The sequence below is a fragment of the Falco naumanni genome, chromosome Z (assembly GCF_017639655.2).
Source record: "Falco naumanni isolate bFalNau1 chromosome Z, bFalNau1.pat, whole genome shotgun sequence".
NCBI classification, from domain to species: Eukaryota; Metazoa; Chordata; class Aves; order Falconiformes; family Falconidae; genus Falco; species Falco naumanni.
The window spans coordinates 18,565,431-18,578,019 of record NC_054080.1 but is presented as its reverse complement, the minus strand read 5'-3'; the positions used below and the strand labels follow the sequence as shown (position 1 = coordinate 18,578,019).

Here is a 12,589-nt window from a genome sequence, read left to right as displayed (position 1 = left end):
ATTTTACCTTTATTCCCATGCTTGTGTTTCACTAGGAAAATGTATGGCAAACATAAACATTGTACATTGTTTTTATTGAGTATGACTTGGCAGGTACTTTGCAAGTTTTACTACTAAAATTAAAAAAGGTGGTATCTTAAGACAGTTACAGCTCAGAAGTGGTTAGGGGGAGTGTCTGAAAACTTTTCAAACTTTGAAAGTTGTTCCTGTTCAGTTCAGGGAGAAAGCCAAGATCCTTCAAGATTTCCTGCAAAGAGACAGAAAATGAGGAGCTCAGAGCAGGGGATAATATTTTGTTACTGGAACTACTATTCAACCGCAGGGCATCAGCAGTCCATGCACGGGTGCTGCTTTGGGAACTCCTTTGGATTTCAGCAAAAATTACATGCAGTGAACACCCTAAGCAAAACTTCCTGTCAACTCTGATTCACTCATTAACAGCTGTAGTCACAACTAATCACCATTTAAAATTCTTAACCTGCTGAACTGATGCCTCTCTCCCAAGGTAAACAAGCTGCTCCATATTGATTCATAATTATTTGCATCTGGGAATTACTGTGTGGTAAGGAATTATGACATTTCCAAATAAACAGTCATGTTGAACATGAGCCTCTGTTTGTGCTTCACTGAAACACAAGATGGATCTCAATATTCCTTAAGGAGGAGTATGTTAAGCTCATTAGTTTTAGGGATACAAATAAAGCAGTATGTTTCTAATTACACCAGTGAGTCACAGTAGAGCGCAAATTAATAGGATACTTTTGTGTGCCTGAAGTCTGCCAGCATCTCCAAAAAAGTGTGTTGTCCCTCTTCCTTTCCCCAGACACAGCCAATCACTAAGCAGCATTAGTCCATCGTCACAGCTGGGACAGTTTAGGTCAACTTCCTTAAACTCCTCTATATGGGGACATTTATACAGTAACTACATAAGCACTACATAGGGAAGTCACACAGCCTCTTTGCTGGTTGTGCCATCCCATCTGCAAGAAGGGCAGGAAGGAGGATCTGGGGAACCACAGCCCTGCCAGCCTGACCTCAGTGCTGGGGAAGGTTGTGGAGCAGATCGTCCTGTGAGCTATCACACAGCATATGCAGAACAGCCCGGGGATCAGGCCCAGCCAGCATGGGGTTATGAAAGGCAGGTCCTGCTTGGTGAACCTGATCTCCTTCTATGATGTGATAACGTGCCTAATGGATGAGGGAAAGGCTGTGGATGTTGTCTACCTGGACCTTAGTGAAGCCTTTGTCACTCTCTCCCACAGCATTCTCCTGGAGAAGCTGGCTGCTCAGGGCTTGGGCAGGTGTGCTCTGTGCTGGGTAAAAAGCTGGATGGGCAGCCAAGCTCAAAAGTTGGTAGTAAATGGAGTTACATCCAGCTGGCATCAGGTCACTAGTGGTGTTCCCTGGGGCTCTGTACTGGAGCCAGTTCTGTTTAATGTCTTTATTGATGATTTGGATGAGGGGATCGAGTGCACCCTCAGCCAGTTTGCAGATGACACCAAGCTGGGGGGAGTGCTGACCCACCTGAGGGCAGGAGGCTCTTCAGAGGGACCTGGGCAGGCTGGAGCGATGGGCCCAGGCCAGTGGTGTGAGGTTCAGCAGGGCTCAGTGCCGGGTCCTGCCCTTGGGTCACACCAGCCCCACGCAGCGCTACAGGCTGGGGCAGAGCGGCTGGAAAGGGCCTGGTGGGAAAGGGCCTGGGGGTGCTGGGTGACGGCCGGCTGGGCAGGAGCCAGCAGTGTGCCCAGGGGGCCCAGGCGGCCAGCAGCACCCTGGCCGGTGTCCCCAGCAGGGTGGCCAGCAGGACCAGGGCAGTGACCGTCCCCCTGCACTGGGCACTGCTGAGGCCGCCCCTCGAACCCTGTGTTCAGGTCTGGGCCCCTCTCTGCAAGAGGGACGTAGAGGGGCTGCAGCGTGTCCAGAGACGGGCAGCGGGGCTGGGGAAGGGGCTGGGGCACAGGTCTTGTGGGGAGCCGCTGAGGGGGCTGGGGGTGTTCAGTCTGGAGGCTCAGGGGGGACCTTGCTGCTCTCTACAGCTGCCTGACAGGAGCCTGTGGGCGGGTGGGGGTTGGTCTCTTCTCCCAGGTAACTAGCAACAGGACAAGAGGAAACAACCTCAAGTTACATCGGGGAGGTTTAGATTGGATATAATGAAAAATTTGTTCATTTTTTTGTCATGAAAGTGTGGTGAAGCATTGGAACAGGCTGCCCGGGGAGGTAGTGGAATCACAATCCCTGGAGGTGTTTAAAAAATGTGTAGACTTGGTGCTTAGGGACATGGTTTAGTGATGGACTTGCCAGTCCTGGGTTAACAGTTGAACATGATCTCAAAGGTGTTTTCCAACCTAAATAGTTCTATGGTTCTATGCTTCTAAGTGTGTGGTGGGCCTTAAGAAGTGTACTACTACATAAGTAGATCTGAAAACATGCCAGTCACACCTAATCAAGACCACCTCAAACTGAAAAGTATTTTAAAATCTACTTTTCAAGGCTATTCTCATAATAAAAGGGACAAGAAAGATGAACATATTTAAAGAAAACCCAAACTTCAAAACAGGGTTTCAGATACGATGGCCTTCACAGCCTCTTACAGATCAAATTTTGCAGGCTATTACCTCTTCAGTAGGGGCATATGATTTTTCAGGTTAGAAAATAGTAGAGCTACTACTCTGATTTCCTGATTCCTTAAATTTTGTAAGATTCTGTTCATTATAAAAACAAGGAAAGAAAATAGTGGTTTCCAAGATTGGAAATTTTGTGTGGATATCTGTTTTGGGGTGGGGTTGTTGTTTTACACTGCAGAGACAAGATGAAAAATAAGGTTTAATTATGACGGTTGTGATTATTCCTCAATTGCCATGTAACAGTGGACCATGTGTATGCTGCACAGTCATCTTGGCAAAACTGCCGTGTAAGCAAGGCTATATTTATTCAGCTTGCACAAAATACCTTTTCAAGGTTAGAAAAAGAATTAAGAGAAGTAGTAGGAAAAAATTGTTGTACTTTTATCTGTCTATCTCCCTCCTGAGCCCACTCCTGCACACTGGCTTAGAAATTTCACGTTAATGAATTTCCAATAGATCTCTGATCCCATTTTCTTCCATAAGCATCAGCAATGACCCCTAGATCCCTTTCTTGATTCACGTTCCTGTCTCTGCTAGTCCCTTTACCCAAACAATTCCATAACCAGAAAGGCACATGCAATACCATTTAACTGTAAGTTTATACTAAAACAATGCACTAATAAAAACAACACAACTTTCATGTATTCAGTCTAAGATGAAGAAATTTTATAACTCTCATTTGGACCTGTATACTTTGGCAAATACACTAGCATAACTCATGCGAATTATCTAGCATGAATAAAATTTATTTTATTCTGGAGCAATTACTGTGTTCACAAAACAGAACAAATGTAGGTTTGGTAATAAGATTTCATTTATGGTGGAAAAGTCTGTCCACCTGGCGAAGAGATTTCAGAGCAGTCTGAAGAGAAAATTTCCCCCACAGTCCTCCCCAGTGACTTTATAGGATCCATATTGTTTACTTAGTCCAACAGCTCTGCAGCCAAGTCACAGCGCTTCCTGATTTTCTCATCTGGCAGTCCTCCAATAAATTTCACCCTGTGCAGCAGGCTCCCAGCAGCATCTTGATTCTTACTTTCCTATCTTAGAGTCATGAGTTGTTGGAAGAAGGGTTCGCCAGAGTCAAGAAGACGCTTAATATGAGTTATGCATTTTGCTCTACTTTATTAGTCGCTAAAACTACTTACATAGAACTGATACACATGCATATTCGTAAAGCAGAAATATAATTGGTTAGTAGTCTCTAAACATGTGCCGTTCTCACACCCCTAATTATCATGACTAAAATAAGCATTCTATCCATGTAGCTAATTGTGTTGCTGTGCTTCAGCCTTGTAGTTTGTTACTCCCTGTTTTCCAATACCGGTCCCCATCTTTCTTGGCCCTGCACCTGCTTTCCCAGCAGCTGTAGCTTGTTACAGCCACGGCCTGTTGGCACAACATAATTTCTTGGTCTCAGGATTCAAGAATAGCTCAAGGCTGCCTTTCTTGTTACCTTCAGCACAGCAACTTCAGTACAATTCTGATTACAGGCCTATTCTAATACCAGGCCTGGATTGTGCAGATCTTCGGAGATTCTAAGGCCATGCTTCTGCAGCCATTCTTCTGCAATTCCCCCTTTTTTCTTTTGCACAAGCCAGGCCTGATTGGTTATGTTAAAAACTACTCTCTTAAAACAAGAAAAAACAAGAAAAAACTAAAAGCATTACAATAACGATTATAACAAAGCGTATTCCTTCCATCAATAACATCTTTAACCAACCTGTTATGCCCAATCCTCTCAACCATTCATCAAAGGGATTATCATCAACAAGAATATGCTTCATGTTTCCCTGCAGTTGTGACAGCTTCTTGTGGATAGATATGGTATGATCGGAAAGGTTCACACAACACATCCCTTCAAAATCCTCCCTACCGTGTCCATGTGCTAATAACAAAAAATCTACTGCAGCTCTATTTTATAACGTAGCATGCCTAACACTATCTACGTCAAGCTATAACGAACTTAAAATTTGCTATGTAAGATTAAATTGCTTCTAAATACATGCTAACCTTCGTATATTCTTAGCGTTTAATGAAGTCATTGCTCCTGGCATAAATATGGAGGCTAAGACATTTGTTGTTACAGACTGCAGACCGACTCGGTCATTACATGTCTCATCAAAGGTGCGCAGTGCCCTCCGTGATCTATGAAATTGTGGAGTCATTTTCAATAAGTCTTTCATAAGTGGAGCAAACAAAGTTAAATGCCCTAAATAACATGGTCCACCAACAGGATTCAAAGGAATCCCTGGCCATGCTGTATCTCCACGTATCAAAAAGACTCCCGGTGGCAACTGATAGCCCCCTGATACATTTACATGTAAGCCTCCAGCTTTCAGTTCACCCCAATTAGGTGAACCAGTTAAATTTTGAAACTTTGTATCAAACTCCCATTCACCTTGTCCTGCTAGCCACAATCGCCACGGTTCACCAAACCAAATTACTCCAGTGCCATTTACTGGTTGAAGTGGTGGTACCGTGTCCTTGCATTCTGGCATTCCCGTTGCAGTCACGTTAGCGTACTTAACAGGCGTAATGCTACCTAATAGGTCTAACTCCTGCAATGGCAAATGATACGGTCGATTCAAATATTCAATAACCATTTTCTGCCACGCTGCATTACGCATAGAAGGCCAAACAAATTGCCCATTTGGACTCAGGCATGTTCCCTTTTCATCGGATGTCAGATTCACTGTATTGACATTCCAAAAACCATCAAAGTCCGCTTCATTCTCCTGCAGGGGAATACCAATTAAGCAAGTTCTAAAGGGGTTTTCTGCTTGCTGCAAACCTAAACAAAAGTCTGTTACCCCTGTGATATTTGCCCATGTCACCCATATGTTTATTCTAGGCAAGATGTCAAAAATACTTTGGCCAACGGGTAACATATTCATCAAGACCATAAACCAAATACACCATTTGAGCATGCTTAATCCTACAGAAACGTTACTTTCTGTGAGCTCTCCTTGCCCACTCATTCTGAGCCTTCCCCCACCTTTTGGCAGGGGCAGCATACTGTCGGGGTATAAAAATACCTTTACCACACTCCCTACTTATAATTATAGTCTAACGTAGCAGCCCGAGGCTGTCCAAATATCTGCAAACCCGCCGCTGCCACTGTGCTCGATTCGCGCTTTCAGTAGCTTCAAACAGGGCAAACAGATCTTGAGCAAACCAGTGGTCTCCTCTAATGCCTTTTTGCAATTCCCAAAAAGGATTCCTCTCTCTAATTTTCCATTTACACTGTAAACACCCTAAATCCGTTCGCAAGATATATACAGAGACCCACCATACAAGTTTACAGAAGCCACAAAGTAATAGAACCCAGCCACATTCCCTTTGTCCACAGTCACAGGCATGTAAGGAATAGTACAGAGTTCTGTTCTCTAGTTCTGCCTGTAGCTGGTCACATGCATTCCTCGGGGAGGCCCAGATTGTCTTCTTCTGCAACAGCAGTGATGCCTCCAACACCAGAGGCTGTGTGGCTAGATGCCACCGATGTAGCTCCCGCTGGCAAGCTTCCGGTACCAGTTTTATGATTACTGGTATCAGCACATGTCCATTTACCGGGTACCCATACTGGACCTGTAGGGGTGGAAACACACATATAACCTCGACCATTAAACAAAACAGGGGCAGGACCTTCCCATTCCCCTGACCGCGGATTTCTATGATAAACAGATAATTCAGTTCTTGGGGCTGCAGTATTTACACAAGTAGCATGAATGATAGCTGGGGGTTCTGAATCATCCCCAAACACACACAAGTGATTGAGAACAAACAAGGTTCTGTGTAGATGCTCCTTTGGATCTGTAACGTCCGCAAATTTCTGCAGATAGTCCTTCAATGTCCTGTTTGTTCTCTCGACGATGGCTTGTCCCGTGGGAGAATGAGATATTCCAGTTTTATGCTGTACTGCCCATGTAATAAGAAATTTCCGCAGAACTTGGCTGACATAGGCAGGACCATTGTCCATCTTAATCTGTTCTGGAACTCCCATGATGGAAAAACAGGCTGTTAGATGTTTACACACATGCAAGGCTCTTTCCCCAGGTTGCACAGTTGCCCAAATAAATTTTGAATAGGTGTCTACCGTGACGTGTACATATTTCAATCTGCCAAATTCAGGAACATGAGTGACATCCATCTGCCAGACCTCTAATGCCCTCAGGCCTCCGGGATTGACCGCCATCCCTAGGCCAGGGCCATGGTGGCTGCACTGCGGGCAACTCCTAACAATACCCTGTGCCTCAGCATATGTCAGCCAAAATTGTCTTTTTAATCCCTTAGCATTTTGATGGAACTGGGTGTGGGAGACCCGTGCAGCTTCAAATTGATTGACGGGTGCAGTTCGTGTCAGGCTAACCAATTGATCTGCTCTGTGATTACCTTCTCCTAAGCCTTCCTGCCATTTGTGGCTTCTGATATGAATGATACAGTATGGCGCAGATCTCTGCTTTGAAGCTCGTTGAAGTTGCTGGAATAATTCATTTAGTCGTGGGTTGGTTACTTCTCTCAAAAGTGAATCCTCTATCCTTTGAGCTACTCCTGCCACATATAGTGAATCGGTGACAATGTTCAACGCAACTGTGCGCCAGTTTGCCATAGCCCAAAAAACTGCAAGCAGCTCCAATGTCTGTAAATTATCTGCAGGGTGGGCAACAATAATGTGTTGCTGCCAGAGTTCCTTTTCTTTCCAGACCACAGCAGCCCGTTGAGTAGCCTTGCCTGCATCAGTGAACGCTGTAAGACCATCCCAAAGCGGAACAGATGAATGCTTAGGTATTTCCATCCATGAATACGTTCTCAAAAAGTGGATATCTTTCCCCTTTAGCTGTTCTCATGATATCTGTCCAGAATATCCTAAGAGTGCCAATTGTAAAGCAACAGAGTTTCGCAAGGCCCATTCTAGGTCTGCTCCCTTCATTGGCAGGTGAATACTAAATGGTTCTTCCCCTGAAATAGTTATCATCCTATCACGACCTTTGCAAATGACTTCGGCTATTGCTTCCATGCGAGTTTGAACCATTTTCTTAGGTTGAAGGGATAAGAATATCCATTCCAAGACATAGAAGAGGTCATCTCCCCCTTTTTTCTTTTGCCACTGCATGATAACTGCAAAAACAGAGACAGGGTGAGAAACCACCAGTAGTTGAAGGGGGAGGGTAGCGTCTCGTCGAGCTGCCCATCGCACTGATACTAGGTGCCCAAGACACTGTATACATTTCCGTTGGTCATTAGTGAGGCGAATGGACTTAGCTGCATCTGTGCCTTGTAAAAGAGGCCGTAGGGGAGCTAGATCTTCATTAGTAATGCCCAGAAGGGGACGTACCCATTGTAAATCCCCCATCGGCGTCTGCGCATCAGTAAGGGTTTTAATCTCAGTGGCAATGGTGGTTTTCTGTGGTGTTAATATGCTGTCATTAATCTTCCATCCCAGGTATCGGAACGGAGATTGTTTTTGAATCTTTTCTGGTGCCACTTGTAATCCCACCCATCCAAGCGTTTGCATAAGGTGTTGTAGGTTTTGTTCTGTAAAGGGCTGTGGTTGAGCTACTAAAATATCGTCCATATAATGATAAATGAGAGCATGCGGCCACTGTTGATGTAAGGGCTGTAATGCTGCAGCGACGAAAAGTTGACACATGGTAGGACTGCTGCGCATTCCCTGTGGAAGGACCACCCATTCATAACGGTGAGCTGGCCGATCCTTGTTAATCTCTGGCAAGGTGAAGGCGAAGTGCGGTGTACCTGAGGGTTGTAGAAGTATGGTAAAGAAACAGTCCTTTAGGTCTACAATTAATAAGGCACAGTCTTTAGGTATCATAGTAGGAGTTGGTAATCCGGGCTGGAGCGCTCCCATGGGGCTTGCATTTGTTCATTCACCTTGTGTAAGTCATGAAGTAAGCAAAACTTTCCAGACTTTTTCGGTATAACAAAGATGGGGGTATTCCAAGGGCTAGTTGATGGCTTAATATGGTGAGCATTCAGTTGTTCTTGTACCAGCTGATGCGCTGTCTGCAGCTTCTCTTGTTGCAGCAGCCACTGCTCCACCCAGACAGGCTCATCTGTAAGCCAGGTGAGTTTTAGAATGGGAGGCTGCCCTGCATGGCACACTGCCAGAAAACCGTACCAGGGGCAGTTAACACAACTCCCAACTGAGTCATTACTTCGCGGCCGATGAGGGCAGAGATGCCATCTGGTAAAGGTAAAATCAGTACATATGCTGATGCTATTTTGTCTTCCACTTGAATAATGATTGGCTCCGTGCTAGAATGTGGGAGAGAGATGCCTCCGATGCCACTGACTCTTTCTGCAGCCAGTGTAGTAGGCCAATGTCTAGGCCATACATGGTGGGTGATGATAGTAACATCAGCTCCTGTGTCAAAAAGTGCAATAAAAGTACAAGCTTCGTTTCCCCTCCGTAACGTGACTGTGGCTTCTGGGCGGCTGTTCATCGGCATAGTGAAGCGTCCAAGTCCGTTTGGAGAGCCGAAGCCGTTATTGCCACGATTCGGTAAAGAGTCACAAGGTGGCGCACATACGCTGTCAGTGAAATTTCTCATGGGAACTAATTGAGCAATTCTACTGCCGCGCGGTATGTGGAGAGGCGGATACAATGTGTAAGCCACAATAATAATATGTCTCGTGTAATCAGCATCAATAAGCCCCGGAATTACAAAGATACCATTTAGTCCCGCCGAAGATCGGCCTAAGAGGAGAGCTCCAAATCGGTGACACGAGGAGTGTACGGGGCCAAAAGTCGTGGTCGGAATCTTTTGCGGCGTTGTGTCAAACAGAGTGACATCTACTGCTGTTGCCAAGTCGAGTGCCAAGCTTCCCCGGGGTGCTGGGAGACCGGGGTCTGCGGTGGCAGGGTCTGCGGTGGCGGAACCACTTTTGTCTGCACGCGGCCGCCGTTCGCGCTGCGCTTGTAGTTTCCCGGACGCCGACAGAATTTAGTAGCATGAGAAGCAGTGCGGCAACGTTCACACCATACAGAAGCCGAGCAGTTACGGCGCTGATGACCTCTCCCCCCACAGCGAAAACAAGGTCCCATATAAAACTTTTGCTGAGTTCGCTGTCGCACAGTAGATTTAAGTACAGCAGCCAGCGCCTGGGTATGGTTTTGCATGACTGTGGATACAGCAGAACTTACAGCGTTAGAGACTAAGGCAGCCTGCTGGGCAGATGCGCTGTGTACCATCCGCTCCAGCATGTCCTCCACCGTGGCTGTTCGGGGAAGGGAGGACAAAATCGTTTTGGCCCGTGAATTAGCATTTTCAAAAGCTAGCTTCCGGAGCATTTCTGCCTTAAGGTCCTCTGTCATATTGTAGGTTTGGTCTAAGGCTTGCTCTAGCCGGTTTACAAAACTATCAAAGGGCTCCGTCACTCCCTGTTTCACCGCGGTAAAGGAAGGGGTCTTACGGTCCGAGGGACCAAGCATCACGGCATGCTGTGCAGCCAGGGCAGAGGCACTGTGCATGTCCATAGAAAACATTAATTGTACCTTAGGTTTGGCATAAATGTCCTGACCTAGCAGCATGTTCTCCTTAACATCGCACAGGGGATGCCCCTGAGCCCTGGGCTGCAGCAAAGTCTTAGGCACTTGTTGTTCCCATTCCTTTTCAAAAAGTAAACACTGCTCTGGAGTAAGAAGCAACCTAGCCAGCAAAGCAGAGTCACCGGGTGTCATCATTTCTGAGTCAAACAAATAATTCAACAAGTGTTTGACCGGTTCAGATTGTAATCCATATTGTGTAACGGCTTGTTGCAGCTGCTGCATAAATTTCCAATCAAAAGGTTTCCACACAGCGGCCGCTGAACCAGCAGGTAAAGCAGTAGTTTGCAGCGGACAAGCAACAGCAGAAGCAGCTTCCCACTCTCCCTCCAATATAGCATCCCTTACAACCCCAGACCAACGACTGTTGAGAGCGGCAGGGTGGAGGATAACACCTTCCTGGGTCAGGATCTGAACATCACGACCAGCAGTAAGCAGATGCCATTCAGTCAATTGCTGCTGCAAGCGGTTTAGGCTCTGGTCGTAGGGTTTAGTTTGGGGACGGGGGATCGGGGCAGGGGCAGGTGGGATGGGTTCAGTGTCTTCAGCAGACTCCGCGTTCTCATTCAGAGGCGCACTCAGACCCGCCGTAGTACCCTCGTCCTCATCTAACAGGGGGGGCGGCTCTCGGTAGCTGTCAGGGCGGCACGGAGCACCCGATGCGGCGGCACCCTCCGGAGATGGTGTCGGGTTTAACAGCTCGGTCACAGATTTTTTAATGGGCACAACTGTGCCTTTTGCAGATGGAGTGCCAAGACTAAACAACCAGGAAGACTGTGACTCGGCTTCCTGACCGAGGAGGTCTGAGGCATCCATAGCCATTTTTTTTTCCGCAACCAGGGATCGTAAATGGTTTATGACCTCCCGGCAGGCAATCCCCAAGTCCTTGGCCGATTTACTGCCGCTAAGGATCGCATCGCATAGGGAATCCCCGACCTCTCGCCACTCAGTCACACTAAACAGCAATTGCGGGTCTTTAAAGTGTCCGTTTTCAGCCGCCCACCTACAGAGCTCATGGAGCTTCTTAGTGCTCACGCTAGCCTCTCGTTTAGCAAGAATATCAGTTAATAGCGTGAGTGCCGCTTCTCTTTCCATCACCGAGATAAAAACGGTCTTACCGGTGCCAGTCTGCGCACGACGTCAATGCCGGATTCAGACGCCTTTACTCATTACGGACATCTTCCTGCTCGAACTCTTCACAGCGACTCCCAACTTTGCAAAGCCCACCTTCGCGATGCAAAGGCAAAGTTTTTCCAGCAATTACCAGCTTTCCCGTCGTTTGGGCGCCAATTGTTGGAAGAAGGGTTCGCCGGAGTTAAGAAGACGCTCAATATGAGTTATGCATCTTGCTCTACTTCATTAGTCGCTAAAACTACTTACATAGAACTGATACACATGCATATTCGTAAAGCAGAAATATAATTGGTTAGTAGTCTCTAAATGCGCGCGGTTCTCACACCCCTAATTATTATGACTAAAATAAGCATTCTATCCATGTAGCTAATCATGTTGCTGCGCTTCGGCCTTGTAGTTTGTTACTCCCTATTTTCCAGTACCGGTCCCTATCTTTCTTGGCCCTGCACCTGCTTTCCCAGCAGCTGTAGCTTGTTACAGCCACGGCCTGTTGGCACAACATAATTTCTTGGTCTCAGGATTCAAGAATAGCTCAAGGCTGCCTTTCTTGTTACCTTCAGCACAGCAACTTCAGTACAATTCTGATTACAGGCCTATTCTAATACCAGGCCTGGATTGTGCAGATCTTTGGAGATTCTAAAGCCATGCTTCTGCAGCCATTCTTCTGCAATAAGTCATCTTTGTTTTTTCTTCAGAACTTTCTTCATATGCCCTCTGTGTGCCTGTTCTGCCTCCCATGTTTTTCTCCACCACCTCTTTTTCAAAATTTTTCTCCCAAAATGTCCCCAACTTCTGCTCTCTCCTTGCCAAGAAACTCCCTTTTCCAGTTTGTACTCCCATCCCAAAGTTTTCTATGTTTTCTTTGAACCCACTACATTAATAGATTTTGTCAAAAACAAGGTTCTTGCCTGATTCCAAGGAAAGAAGCTAAGTGGCCCCTCATGCTGAAAAACTGTAACAGTTGCCTCTCCAGCTAAACATGGTGTCTGAAGCAACTCATGTGTGCTCTGAGCCAGTGGATTAGAGTATCTGCCTGAACACAAAGCTGTGAAGCCTAGGTGTCCATCAGATCACCTATAAGACAATGCTCCACTTGAACTGCCTCCCCAAAATTCTCACCTGCTAAATCATTACAAAGAACAGTAACACCTCTATGAAAACTCTGAGGGAGAAAAAAACCTACATTTTTTTTAATACCGAAATCCAGAAAGTCTAGAGAGGAGAAAAGAGAGCAATTTTGTTAAGGCAATGTACGGTGTAATAATTA

The 12,589-nt window shown here is 46.2% G+C and overlaps 1 protein-coding gene across 1 annotated transcript in view; it reads right to left on the bottom strand.

Annotated features, from left to right (window-relative positions):
• The window catches only part of LVRN (laeverin), a 66,635-nt gene extending 59,816 nt beyond the window's left edge, over positions 1–6,819 (bottom strand). Inside the window, exons 1-2 of the mRNA XM_040580110.1 lie at positions 6,340–6,819; positions 4,946–5,362 (exon numbers count right to left, since the gene is read on the bottom strand). Of these exons, the coding sequence (XP_040436044.1) occupies positions 4,946–5,362; positions 6,340–6,819 (897 nt within the window). The remainder of the gene's footprint in view (positions 1–4,945; positions 5,363–6,339) is intronic.
• Positions 6,820–12,589: the final 5,770 nt, after the last annotated feature.